This window comes from Fusarium poae, chromosome 3, assembly GCF_019609905.1.
Source record: "Fusarium poae strain DAOMC 252244 chromosome 3, whole genome shotgun sequence".
Classification (NCBI taxonomy): Eukaryota; Fungi; Ascomycota; class Sordariomycetes; order Hypocreales; family Nectriaceae; genus Fusarium; species Fusarium poae.
The window spans coordinates 5,448,051-5,461,590 of record NC_058401.1 but is presented as its reverse complement, the minus strand read 5'-3'; the positions used below and the strand labels follow the sequence as shown (position 1 = coordinate 5,461,590).

The window sequence follows — 13,540 nt, the reverse complement described above, 5'->3', positions numbered from 1 at the left end:
TTGACTTGGTTTTTTAATTTCTTATGTTTTGGGCCAAGTTCTTGCCCTGAGGAAGGTTAATTGAAAATAAAGGATGAGAGATCATTGAGCTTTGGATGTTCTACATGGTAAAGTTCTAGGCATGGGAGGGGAGCTAAACTTGGTTAGGTAATGATCTTCGTCAGCTCCCGATCTAAGCTTCGGTCACGCAAACTGAGCTTAAAACTGGGTCAGTGAGAATGCAAGAGCCAAGAGGCTCAGTTGCAAGGCGCACTCCATCACTATGTACAAACATATTAGACTACCTCAGCAATAACATACCTATATGTATCATGATTTTCTGGTTTTTATAATACTTGTTGTTGCAAAAGAAAGGAAGAAAGCGTGAGAGGTCAGTCATGTTATAAATTTTATATAAACCTATCATTGAGTAGAATTAAGATCAATTAGTGATGACGCTCATGAATTTATGTAGTAATCACGAATAAAACTAATCAGCTTCAGACTATGATATATCATGCTTAGAAAGACTTTGATAAGCCTACCTACTTAGGTATACGGTGGATTTTATACTGTTAAATGTAATATTGAATAACTAGTACGTGTAAATCACTTGTCACTATAGGGTGACTTGCACCCTGTTCGTTAGTCACTTTTGAGTGCCTGCTAGCCCAACTGCGTCATCAAGAGCGGGCTGCCTTTGTAGCCTCCACAGGCCCCCACGTTACCTGTGGCTTTGGACCTTCAACAAACGTGCATCGACCAGCTTAATCCTTCAACTTTCCGATCTTGCAATACCGAACGTGGATTGCGCAACAATCTAAACAATCATCGTCAGCTTTAGAAGCTGAAGCAACACGAACTTCGAGACGAGACAGTCGTCCTATCTGCTGACCGCCTGTGCACCACAAAACTCGACATCTTGAACCGCGACATCGCCGACTCTACACATACGAATATACCACCATCACATCACCATGGTTCGTACCTTGCTCAGATACCTAGTTTAAGATTTGAATGTTAATCTGTCCCAGTACTCGGGCTTTGGAGGCGGGTACGATCCCGCTAACCCGGAGCACCTCTACAACATGGCTCGCCATGGACGACGACCCATCGTGCAACGCTTCGACGAATATTATCGATGCTATCCTCTTGTCATGGCCCCTGGTTCTGAAAGACCAGAACTCAACTATGGCTCCAAGATTATCTTACCACCATCGGCTCTCGACAAAGTGTCCAAGCTTCACGTGCAGTGGCCTCTGCTCATGGAGTTGATCAACGGAGAGAAGGGACGCCACTCGCACGCCGGTGTGCTGGAGTTCATTGCAGAGGAAGGACGAGCATACATCCCACAATGGGTATGATATTACAGCATGTCTCTGGAAGGCCTCACTAACGCCTAGCAGATGATGGAAACCATTGGAATGGATGTTGGCGACATGATCCAGATCCGTACTACATCACTGGAGCTGGCCAAGATGGTCAAGCTACAGCCTCAGTCCGTCAACTTCCTTGAGATTAGTGATCCCAAGGCTGTCCTGGAAAAGGCATTCCGCAACTTTGCCACACTGACCAAGGGCGATGTGTTCAACTTTTCCTACAACGATGAAGTTTACGACGTGGCCGTTCTCGATGTGAAGCCTGAGACGGACAAGATGGGAGTCAGCATGATTGAAACTGATGTGTCGGTAGAGTTCGCTCCACCAGTAGGGTACGTTGAACCCGAACGTCAGAGCGGAACAAGCACCCCCAGAAGCACACGAGGTGGTGCCCCTGCTGGAGGCCTATTGCACAACCAAGGAACTATGGCTCAGTCCATCAACTACAGTGCTATTGCGCCTTCAGTTACAAGTAATGTAACCAATTTCCTCGGAGAGGGCCAGAAACTCGTCAAGAAGAGCAGCAAGGCCTCAACACCCAAGCCAGCAACCCCAATCCCCACAGTGGACATTCCAGGCATGCCTAAGAGGCGTGATGGTGCCCCCGCGGCTCTGCGTCTGGCCCCCAACAAGCTTTTCTTTGGTTACGAGATCAAGCCTGTCAAGACGGATGCCGATAAGGAAAAGGAAAAGGAGAGTGCCAACAGACCTCACTTTGCTGGTCAGGGTCAGACACTCCGAGGTGCGGTCAAGAGAAAAGGAGAGGGAGATGACAAGACCAAGGCACCGGAGAAGAAGGGAACCAGTGAAGGAAACAGACTGGACGGTCGGCGACCGAGGTAAATGATGGCTCTCTGATGTTTTGAAGCGGCGTTTGGGCGGAAATGCACATGTCTTAGAACTTGATTGAAACCATACTATGTAGCCTGGTATCACGTGCCTACAATAGTGCTTGTCACTTGATGAATGGATAAGCCTGGTACTTAAAGTGTATGTATAATTTTGTGATCGAGACTTGGGGACATGGGCCCGGCTTGAGTTGTAATTGAATGCTCCTCCTGATGTTTATGCGACTAGCCGGATTGTCAATTGCTTCTTGGTGATATAAAAGTCCACTCCGATAGTGTTTTCTTTTCTGAACAAGTGTATCCTACTTGCTAATATGGGAGATTTTTGGTTCCTACAACACCTGGAATTGGATGTGTGGAAGTATGCTTGTGACGTTCAATCTAGGAGGAGTCCGCAGAAAACTGACGAGAAAGCAGTCCGCAATGACTTTCAATACGTCGGACAAGTAAGACAATAACAAAAATCATCTTCGTTAAAGGGGAAAGGAGGCCAGCCGGCTATTGTTTGTCATGGATATCCAATAAACAGTCAGTTCAGATAGACGAAGCTATGAAACATAAAATAACGAGTCCAGGAAGATTGCGGCATAAGTATATGGATCTAACATAAGACTTCGACGGCTCGTCTTGGTTTATGATGACAAGTTAGATGTCGGTGTTGGCGTAGAAGATATCGTGAAGTGTTAAGTTTTAGCACTGCATAGTAGAACATCACCCAAGTAAGCGCAACGAGCACGATTGTAGGCGATATTCTTCAAGTTATCAGAGACATGCTCATGATATTCCCACCATACTGGGCAATCCGCCACTACATGCAGGCATATGTAAATCACCATAGCCTATCCCCCCCCCTTTATTTTCTGCTATGGGCCTCAAAGCCAGTATATCCACCCTCGATTCATCGTGAACTTAGTTTCTTCAGCAAATTTATAGAAGAAAAGTTCAACGTAGGCAAACTGTTGAGATGTTAGCGCAATACAGGGGCAAACTGGAAGGGATATCGACTGACCGATGTCTAGGTTTAGACCTCGCTGCTGTCAAGCTCATCGTCGGCTTCAGGCTCAGCCCTATGATTTGTTAGAGAGACCTAGCAGATATATCGTGAGGTAAACTTACTTGGGAGTAGCAGTTCGGGCCCGCTTGACACCCTTGGGGGAAAGGAGAGAGTCATCCCCGACGTCAGTCTCCTCCATCTTTAGCTGCAGCTTCATATCCTCAAGGTCCTCTTCGTCTTCATCAGGGATGGAAGCAGATTTGGCGGGAGCCTTTCGCTTGGGAGCGCGCTTGGGAGTCTTGGGGGCAGTAGCCCGAGGCTTGCGAGGAGTACCAGCCTCAGAACCAGAGTTCTGGATCCCAGCGGTGTCGCGGTTCTTTCGAAGCTTCTGGACGTGCTGACTGGAGAGAGAAATGAAAGTTAGCCTGGTATCAGTTGAGGAAATGCATCAGAAGTAGAGAAGAAAAAAAGTACTTGATCGCATCAAATGAGTAAGAGTAGCCCTTGTCGCGCATCTTGTCGGCCACGCTGGTGAGGACGGCTTTGTTGGGCTTCATCTCTTCTAAGAGGGCAAGTAGGAGGTCCTCGTGAGAGGTGGCATCCCAACCGCGAGTAGGCTTGGGAGGCATGACGACGTGAATGAATGAAGCAAGTAAAAGAAGACAAAAGTATATACTGTTAAGTGTATACGACGCGTGGTAGATAGTGTGAAAAGGTGGATGAGAAAGGATGAAGAAGGATGAAAAGATATGAAAGGGGGGTGCACAAATATTGAGAGGGGATGCGGGGAGTGTGAAGAGGTTGAAGGATAAAGATGGAAGAGATGCAAGCAGACAATCAGAAAACCAATATGCAGGTAGGCAGGCAACAAGCAAAAACGGTCCACCAAAAGAGTGAAACTTCGTACCGCAGAGCGCTTTCAGTGAATGAGTATCCCTTCCCCTGAAGATCATTCATGACATTGGTCCAGTCATCGGAGCTCGGCTTGATGTGCTGAAAAAGACTGATGAGGATATCCTCATGGACGTTGGCGTCCCAGACCATCACTTGACGCTTGACCATGGTGATGTTGGATGAGTAAATAGACAGATAGATGAGAGAAAGTACAAGTTGTAGGAATGAAAAGTAGAAAGGAGAAGTTGAGAGGGGAGAAGTTGTTGGGAGGGGAGAAGATGCCATGTGAGGAGATTTTATACTCAAACCTCTCCTAAGGCTAAGGATAGCAGATGAAACAGGCTTCTTCCAATGTTTGCCAAAACAACTTGCAGCCCGGAAGAAAGAAAGGGTAAAAAAAAAAAGGAATACGTACCGAACAGCGTCAAAGGAAGTGGAATATCCACGAGCCTTGAGGTAGTCCTCGATGGATTCCTTGATGGCAGGAGTCAAACCCTTATTAGTCTGGGCACCAGTATAGAGGCCGACGACAAGATCCATGAGGAACTCGGCGTTATCCCAGTCGCTTGCTTTTCCAGGCATGATGTCGAGTTGTTGGTGTCTAGATGAGAAGAGGGTGGTTGATGAGATTGATGGTGTTGATGTGATGTTGCGTTGAAGAAATTGAGGAAGAGGATAACGAAAAATAAATAGGTACCAAGGTAAGCTGCTAAGTCTTCAGGCAGTGCAGGTAGGTAGGCAGTTGGAAGTGACAAGAGGAGAGGAATGATTCACAGAAGAACGCAGAGCTACCTAGTGTTGGCCACCATGTTGTCGTAGTGCAGCAATAATTCAATGCCCGGCCACGGTGCAATACAACTGCCTGCAATTTACTCGCCTACATTCTCCTCCCTTGAATGTTTTATTCAATCTCTACCATCTTTCATTTCATCCCCACTTCCATTCTTCCATCTCTCCATTCTACTGTACTCATCCACCTCTTACCCTCCCTCCCCTATTACCTACTCAACTACCTACTCAGGTACCTACCTTGAAGCATACCTTTATTATTACCAAAACATTCTATCAACCATCGTCATGCCTCCTGCTGAGAAGAAGTGGGATGCCAACGCCGAGCGCGATCTTTGTGTCGCTATCATCATGGGCGCCCAGGATGGTGAGCGTATGCGCTACAACTGGCCCAAGGTTCACAGCTCCATGGAATCTCTTGGGTATTCCTTCACCAAGGATGCCATCTCGTATGTATTTCACTTTATTCATTTCCTCTCTCCCATCTCTAAAGTTCGTCTCTTGTCTCTTTCTTCTCCACCACTCAACTTTTCGACATAGCTGTAACGATGCCCCTTTACTCACCATCAAAACAGCCAGCACTTCAGCAAGTCCATCATGCGCGACTTCAAGGGTCGCCATGGAGACGTCCCTACGAACAATTCTCCTGCGCCTGCTACCACGCCCACTTCCAAGAAAACTCCCCGCAAGCGCGCCACTCCTGCCAAGGGTCGCAAGAAGAAGGTCGAGTCTGAGGAGGACGACGAGGACACTGTCGACTCTCCTCTTTCCAAGAAGATGAAGCGCAAGAAGGAGGAAGAGGACGAGGATGTCAAGATGAGCAAGACCGAGGATGATCGTGAGCGCAGGTACGCTATGGCTGTCTTTGAGTCTAGAATATGTTGTTGACTTATGTTTAGTACCACCCCTGACAAAGACGCTAGATTTGAGCACTGGCTCGCAAGCAGCGCCTCGGCCCAGGAGTAGATTGCTCTCTATAACCGAAACTAGACAGGGGTTCAAAGAAAAGATGATTGACGCGGGAGAGACTCGGTCAAAGGTGGGACAGGAGATTTATGACCGCGACAAACTGGACTGGTAGCTACCACAATGATATCACTCTGCGATGCTGTCGAGCAACGACTCAATATAAAACAAAAACCAAGTGGACTTTGCCTGACTGTATATATTTAGTCCTTGGTTACTGGAACCCAGCCCTTATCAAGGCATTCTAGTCGACATTAGAGGCTCTGTTTAACCCTAGCACTTACTTCCCAAGTATTCCCTAACATGAATTCATCTCAAGATGATTTGATCATTTTTTCTTTACAGAAACCCTCAAAGTTCAAGTTGATTTCTACGCAGTGTATATGTTTGCGGCCAAATCCTGTGAGGCAGAGCAACCAAGCGCCTCTGCCAGGCACCGGAATAAAAGAATCAGCCTCGTCACCCAACTCTACCAACAAGCCCAATTGCTACCTGCTTATCTATGTACATGTAGTTCAAATATTTGACATCAATAGACAATGGTTTATCCTCTCTGTTCTGCAGTAATAAAACATCAACCCCCTTTTTATACACAAACATTTCGCCCAGTTGTAACAAACTGTGCAGTAGATATCATCCCATGCTTGCCCGTATCTAATCTGCCCGTTGGAATAATAAGGATCATTTACACAACTCCCGGTCTTTAACGCCCATGCCCGTGGTATCAAGTTTGTCTAGTAAGGGAGCCACTATGCTTCGCCATAAGTAGCAAAACTAGAAACGGTCAGTCTGTGCGGTTCACGCCAAGAAGGCGACAATAACAATAACTTACTCGGAAGCAAAATCCGCGGAACCATTGTGAGCTGCGAGGGCTAACACAGCTTCATCGTCCATGTCATCACCCTTTGGAGGTTCTGGCGAATCCATACGTTGTCGTTTAGCACTAGGTTCGTCGTTCTCCATATCTGCTTCGCCATCGGCATCTATATCTCCATGTGCCGGTTGCAGTTGGTCTTGAGGCATGAGAACATGGGGCTCGTGGTTCTGCTCTACTGGTTGAGGTTGAGATGCAGCGCTTGCGTCAGTAGCTTCGCGAGTCTCTCGTGGAGGTTCTTGCGGAAGCTCCTGAGATTGGTAATTGGGCTCTATCTCTTGATCTGTCTGAGATTGTGTGGCTGAGTGAGGCTGTTGGTCAGGTTGAGATTGTTGAGCTGACTGAGCTTGAGTCGGCTGAGGCTGCTGATCAGATTGGGACTGCTGACCAGGTTGAGGCTGCTGACCGGACTGGCTGGAGTGACCATGTTGAAGAGGGTGTGAGTGAGGAGAGTCCTGAGGGAGCGTAGGCGCAAGAGTTGGGCTTGGGTATGTAACCGGGTCTGGACCAGGGACCACGTTGCCAGGAGTTGGTGCTTGTGGTGTAGGCGGTGCAGAAGAGATACTGCCAGGTCTCATAGCAGCCTGGACTGGTTGTGGATGCATAGGTTGAGGGCCAGCAGAAACAGGACCATAAGGCTGGGCACCAGCACCCTGGGGATAAGGAGACGCAGGGTGAGGAGGTGGTCCAGAGACGATGTCGGGTGCTAGAGGTGGATGGGTAGCACCCTCTCCTGGAGCTCCTGGTACTGGAACGGGTGGTTGTTTTCTTGGCCGACCCCTTCCAGGTCCAGGGCGACGTGTGATAGGATTCATAGTTGGGTCATTTCTCCGTACTGTGTCTCCATTAGGGCCAGTGGTCTCCGCCTTGTGTTGAGCCCGACGTAGACCTTGAAAGTGCTGGCTGGCATGGTGTTAGTTTTCGTTGAGTAGAAGTTAGAGAAGAATTGTGTTATGTCTTTATTTAGAAAATGTTGTATATGTTGAGGTTATGTAGGTAGATTATATATATGTGTATGTGATATAAGAGCGGGTGGGTGGGTATAAGTCAACTTTGACGCGTAGAATGATGGGCCGACACCAAATGTTAAGACGTGATAAGAGTTTGTGGTTCAACCGAGCAGGATAGATAGAATTGTATGTAATTGACGAAGTAGCAAGTATATGAGAGCAAAAGTTTAGAGGACTTACCGACAGCCTTCATTGGTGAAGCCGTAGCCCAGGCTTCTCATATGGTTACCAATAGTGGTCCATTCCGAGCCGCTTATGACGCCAATGTTTTTAACAGAGAGAATAGTAAAGAACAAGTCTTTGTCTGCCCTGTCATTCCAGTTTTTACTATTCATACTGGACAAGAGCAGTTACTGACAATGTCGACTTGACAAGAATTGATGGGTATTGAGGCGGCGACGCGACTTTAGAAGGTTAGAGGCTGTTAAGGCAATGGCTGGATCAATGGGAAAATTGATAGTGTAGTGTAGTTGGGTGAGAAATTGCTAAGGCAAGGTAATAATAGTTAAGGCGTCTCTGAACCGAACAGATTGGTCCAAGCTCCCCATCCCTCTGCACCTTCTTGGCATGGGGAAGTAGGGAAGGCACTACGTAAGTACTGTACTAAGGTGTCGGATCCGGATGAATGATGGCTCCGATGCATTAGAGGTAGAGCTTATCATTGTGCAGATCGAGATGTAATTGGGTAGGCTATCATTCTCTCAAGCTTTTGCTTTTTCTTCTACTCGTTGGATTTGTTTTTGTTTAATGACGATTAAGCAGGAAGGTGACCATGATCCCTAGAGAAGCCGTTGAACAACAAGCAGCATCTAGGTTTTGTTTAGGTTCAGTTCCATCCTCAAAGACGTTGGAGAGACCATTAGAAAAGTTATCGAGTCAAATGAAAATCTTGATCTGATGACATGCAGCTTATTGAACACAACAATCATCACAATATACAAACACAAACAACACTCACGTCATGTGCATTGCAAGCCAAGTTATACAGTTAGGAAGCGAACTTCTCTCGAAACGGTCTAGAAGGTGTAGCTACGTAAGCGAAACGGTAGTGAAAACGGAGTTGGTGGAGTGGCAAAAGACTCGATGTTGCGCCACACTTTGAAGCAAGGGGTCCGAGAAAGACAAAGAGGGGACAAGAAAAGAGGACATGAAGTGGGGCCTTTTCTCACGTGCTTTCGCTCCCATTTCCTGATGAGCAAGGTCCCACCAGCTGCGCGCCCGTCGCGTCTCCCACCCACTTCATCTCATGCCCTCCATAACGACCAACAATTGAATGGAGGGCTGTACGCGACCGTAGAAGCATTTTATCGCAAGATATTTGTATTCTTATCCTCATGAAAATATACACATGAATTTTCCAGACTTCTCCAGCTGTCGTGGTTGTCGAATTGCTGCTTTTCGTCCTTGTCGTCTCGGCTTCCATCCATCAACATTTTTCTAGGCTACACCCCTCAGCTGAGCGTCGATAGCCAAAAGGGCAAAGCAAAGCAAGCAAGCCTCGGCGGATCGGCTGCATGCTGCAATTTCTTTCATTCTTTGATTGTCAGGGCGTAAGGTGGCCATTTCTGAATACCAACAAATCCAGCACAGTCCCTCTTGTCTCGTCTCAATTACTATCCATACTTATATCGCTGTGAACTTGTCCACACACCATGATCAAAGTTTAAGCTCAATTCAAACCATTCAACCAATTGAAAATGTATCTGTAGAATGCCACGAGGCAATGTAAACAACCATCATGGTCGCCATGGATCGCCAAGCTGCCCAACCAGGTTGGCTTCAAGTTTTCTCCCCCTGTGTAGCTGCATGTCGTATACCTCAAGTGCCGTTGATAATTCGTCGGTGACCCGCGAAATGAGTCACACTTTGTGGTTTCACTCCATTCCTGGGCTCTCCACCCCTGTCCAAAGCCTGCTTTAGCTTGATGTGTCGGAAGCTTTGATTTAGAAATCTTGTCTTTGGTTGATTGAATTGTCCTTGGCTGTTTAAGCTTGCGAAATCCGTCCATTACCCTTTAAGGAAGGATAGAGAGTTTATGTGAATATCGAACTTTATGTGTCTCTCGGGATGAAGCCTAAACAAATCAATATCGTCAAAGACGATTGATCTGTCTTGATAGATTGATCTTATCTCTTCTTGACTCTAGAAACAATCCATTAATTGAATCTGGAACTGCGGCACCCGCTGAAGCGTAATGGCTACAGCACCCCCTAGCTCCGGTGACAGGGGGTCTCGGAGGCTATGGGGTGCTGTCTTAGACTCTGAATTAGTGAATTTAGCGGGGGGTCAGCAACCACTTTACGCGGTGTTCGCGCCGACCGCAGCCCCTCGTCGCGCCCCATTTTCCATCAACGGGAAGGATCGTCTTGGAATCCGACAGGACGAGATTTTAATTCAGGCAACTATGGAGCATCGTCGCCATCATTGACCTCCCTTTCCATGGATGTTCTCTCATCTCAGACATTCCCTCCCCCAGGGCTCTCTGCAGTGCAGTAATGGACTATGGGGACCCATGCTGTGCCTGGACTGGGATGGACCCTAGGTCCCCCTGTATCTGCCTGTTGGACTCTCCCCCACAAGGAGTCGGGATGGATGGATGGGATGGGTGTAGATGTACTGCAAAGAGGTGTGTGTGGCATCGCTTTTAAGTTGGATCTTAGCAAACAGATACTGCATGGCGGATTCGTACATATAACACAGATCCCCCTCTCTTCCTCTTCCTCTTCCTCTTTCTTAGTGCTGCCTCCCTTTTCCATCTCTTCCTCATCTGTTCTCAATATCCATCTATAACTACCATCCAGATAAACGTTTCACATGCACATATAAATCGACTACGTTGGGCCCTGTTGACCCTCCTTCCAGAGACGGGTTTCCTCCTGATACGCCTGATCTCGGCTGTTCCCCTTCGGCCTCGTCCATCTTGTTGAGATTCAAGAACGTACTCAGTTCCTGCAATTGAACCATTCGCATCTGCTGTTCTCATCCATTCGATTCGTCCTCGGTTGAGATTCGACCTCGCCGAACCATTTCGTCGAGCCCACAGAGTCAGGTTGTGACTGTGACTCAGAGTCTGCAACTTTTTCAACCTTATCCTCGAGTCGCTTTATTTTTCGATATCGTCACGTTTCATACCTAAGGCGCCTAAAAAAGCCGATAGCTGCCTAGAGAAGCTTCACATGTTTTAATCTACCTATATCTAACATTGGTCATTCTGCCTGCATTTGCAGCATCGTTCTCGCCACAATCCACTATTCTTCTTCTTTATTCTCTATTCAATTCCATTATTCTTTTCTTTCACACTACACCATTCATAATGACTCCCAACAGCGAGAACGCCATGGCTCGGTTACTCTTGGCCATGTTGAACCAGAAGAACCTCAAGGACGTAAGTTGATCTGCCTAACCATGCGCACCCCCACAAGCATATTCCTAACATCCTTCTCAGATCGACTGGAATGCGGTCGCCTCAGATCCCGTACTCCTAGAGCCCATCACAAACGGCCACGCTGCAAGAATGCGGTTCACTCGCTTCCGTGATACTGTCAAAGGTCACGAGCCACAAAAGAGAAGTCGTGCTGAAGACAAGAGTCGAGTAACAAAGTCGAAAAAGGAGCAAAAGCCCAAGAACCGCAGCCTTGCCAAGTCAAACTCTGTATCGAGCCTCGCCTCTTATGCTCAAGTTCATCAAAGTCCTCTTATCAAACAGGAGCAGAACCAATATTTTGCGCAGTTTTCTCCTGCCTCGACCTTATCTCCTTACGTAACCGACACTCGAGACGATTTCAACCATCGTTTCCTCACTCCTTTCAGTGATGACATACCTCAACAAAGCGTTGGTTTCAGCCCAACCTCCCTCGAGGATTTGAGAATGAGGAACGGGTTTGGCCCTTCGACGAACTCTGCTCCTAACCTTATGGGCCAACAGCCACCCCAGGATCCCATTGTCGTGGGACAATCGCCCTTCCTCCATACGTTCGACACTCAATATGACCTGGCCTCCTACAAGCCTACCATCGCTGACGCTCAGAGCCCTGGCGCTCTTGATTTCAACGGTCCTCTGTCCCTTGTAGATTGCAACCCTGAATGGATGGACGACCTGAATGATCAATCCTTTTGATACCCGCTCGGAAAAAGAAGGACAAAATGACACGAATAGAGGTAGAGAGTCTGGCGGGAAGAGGATTGCTAATGTACAAAATTGGCGTTATGGTAGATTGCTTTTTTTTCATACGACTTAATGACAATGACCTTTTCTTTTATATGGCTACTTCCCCTTGTCTCCTTACTATCATGGTCTCACTCATCTCTGGTTTCTATTTTGGTCTGTATTTAAGTATCAACTTTTCTTGCTGGTTGAACACAGGTGGGCGATAAAAAAAGGATGTTAGTTACTGGAATTCGCCTTGTTGGAACTCACAAGTCGCCATGAAAGCTGTACAAGAGCGCTTCTATATGTAATATAGGATGAGAAATATCTTTATATTAACTTGCGTTCTATTAAAAACTGTATGCAAATGTGTTTCTCAAAAGACTAGGTAATCTCCATGGCTTATATATCTATTATAGTGCAGCAGGTTGGCGATATTAGTTAGCAGTGCCATAGCACTTCAAAATGAGAGTCAAAGGCGGGAAGAATATCACAAACAGTGCACCTATAGGAAATACAGTAAGAATACTTAATTTCGCAAACAGGCTCTCACTATCATAAAGCTGCCTGCGCACCAGCCCAGTGAATCGCCCGGTTTCCTCAGTAATCCTCCCTGATCAAACACTGGCTCTGCAGTTACCCAAGCTCTTATAATTTCTCTGCAGTTACGGTTTACTTCTTCCCTAAGATTTAGGCCTAAACTCCTTCACCATTTGGCATATTTACTCTCTTCCCTCCACACCAAACATCTCCTCCTTTTCCTTCTTCTCTTACAACAACGCACCACAAATAAATACTAGATTTCTTTTCACAAGACAAATGTAACAATACTTGGTCCTCCCTTCTGAAAGGTCGACCTTCCAAGCTGACACTTTATAGAACATCGCTACCATGGCCGATAACAAGAGAGAGCCCACTGCCGCCGAGGCTATGCTGTTCTTCAGCATTGTCAAGCACACCCGCAACAAGGCCGACGTTGACTGGACCGCTGTCGCTACCGAGGCTGGATTCAAGAATGCCGACGTCGCCAAGGTGAGCCTAATCATTCCCATGCTTGCCATGACGTCGCCCTTCATCATCCACCCGTATCTATCGTCACAACCACGTACTGACACAAACATCTTTAGGTCCGCTTCGGCCAGGTCAAGCGCAAGCTGGGTATCTCTACTGAGACCACCGCTGCTCCTCGTGCCCCCGCCACTCCCCGAAAGTCAGCTGGCGGTCGCGTCTCCAAGACCACCACCCCTCGCAGCGCCGTCAAAGGCAAGGGGAAAAACAAAAAGGTCAAAAAGGAAGAGGAGTCTTTCGACATTTTCGATGATGACGATGAGGAGATGCCCAAGCCTCCTGTCAAGGATGAAGATGGCGACTCGGAGAAGACTCCCGAGAAGGATCCGAACTTGGAGCACCACTTTGGCAACCTTGAGGATATCACCATCGAGTATCCTTTCTTTCAGTAGTCTCAAAACTCTACCGAGAACCATGAAGATCTGGGCTGTTTACTACGATCTATGAGAGTTGTGGAAAGTCTGGAATGATTGATGGGATGGAAGTGGTATATCATCTGAGGATGTAACAGCTAGGGTAGCGATATAATACCGTACAAAACCCCCGACACGGAATTGACAAGTCCAGAGAGACATTAGTATATTTGGTATCC

The 13,540-nt window shown here is 47.1% G+C and overlaps 6 protein-coding genes across 6 annotated transcripts; 4 read left to right on the top strand and 2 right to left on the bottom strand.

Annotated features, from left to right (window-relative positions):
- Positions 1 to 956: 956 nt before the first annotated feature.
- Positions 957 to 2,201, top strand: FPOAC1_009239 (uncharacterized protein; the record flags this gene model as incomplete). The annotated part of the gene is made up of 3 exons (XM_044853669.1): positions 957 to 959; positions 1,014 to 1,337; positions 1,386 to 2,201. The coding sequence occupies 3 exons, from the start codon at positions 957 to 959 to the stop codon at positions 2,199 to 2,201; spliced, it is 1,143 nt and encodes a 380-aa protein (XP_044706339.1).
- A 1,026-nt stretch (positions 2,202 to 3,227) lies between these two features.
- FPOAC1_009238 (uncharacterized protein) lies at positions 3,228 to 4,676 on the bottom strand (the record flags this gene model as incomplete). The annotated part of the gene is made up of 4 exons (XM_044853668.1): positions 3,228 to 3,273; positions 3,323 to 3,601; positions 4,108 to 4,413; positions 4,510 to 4,676. The coding sequence occupies 4 exons, from the start codon at positions 4,674 to 4,676 to the stop codon at positions 3,228 to 3,230; spliced, it is 798 nt and encodes a 265-aa protein (XP_044706338.1).
- A 495-nt stretch (positions 4,677 to 5,171) lies between these two features.
- Positions 5,172 to 5,849, top strand: FPOAC1_009237 (uncharacterized protein; the record flags this gene model as incomplete). The annotated part of the gene is made up of 3 exons (XM_044853667.1): positions 5,172 to 5,332; positions 5,459 to 5,731; positions 5,783 to 5,849. The coding sequence occupies 3 exons, from the start codon at positions 5,172 to 5,174 to the stop codon at positions 5,847 to 5,849; spliced, it is 501 nt and encodes a 166-aa protein (XP_044706337.1).
- A 749-nt stretch (positions 5,850 to 6,598) lies between these two features.
- On the bottom strand, positions 6,599 to 7,954 carry FPOAC1_009236 (uncharacterized protein; the record flags this gene model as incomplete). The annotated part of the gene is made up of 3 exons (XM_044853666.1): positions 6,599 to 6,623; positions 6,682 to 7,626; positions 7,914 to 7,954. The coding sequence occupies 3 exons, from the start codon at positions 7,952 to 7,954 to the stop codon at positions 6,599 to 6,601; spliced, it is 1,011 nt and encodes a 336-aa protein (XP_044706336.1).
- A 3,092-nt stretch (positions 7,955 to 11,046) lies between these two features.
- Positions 11,047 to 11,850, top strand: FPOAC1_009235 (uncharacterized protein; the record flags this gene model as incomplete). The annotated part of the gene is made up of 2 exons (XM_044853665.1): positions 11,047 to 11,118; positions 11,179 to 11,850. The coding sequence occupies 2 exons, from the start codon at positions 11,047 to 11,049 to the stop codon at positions 11,848 to 11,850; spliced, it is 744 nt and encodes a 247-aa protein (XP_044706335.1).
- Positions 11,851 to 12,345: 495 nt separating this feature from the next.
- Positions 12,346 to 13,340, top strand: FPOAC1_009234 (uncharacterized protein; the record flags this gene model as incomplete). Its single annotated transcript, XM_044853664.1, has 3 exons — positions 12,346 to 12,399; positions 12,760 to 12,912; positions 13,008 to 13,340. The coding sequence occupies 3 exons, from the start codon at positions 12,346 to 12,348 to the stop codon at positions 13,338 to 13,340; spliced, it is 540 nt and encodes a 179-aa protein (XP_044706334.1).
- Between the last annotated feature and the right edge of the window lie 200 nt (positions 13,341 to 13,540).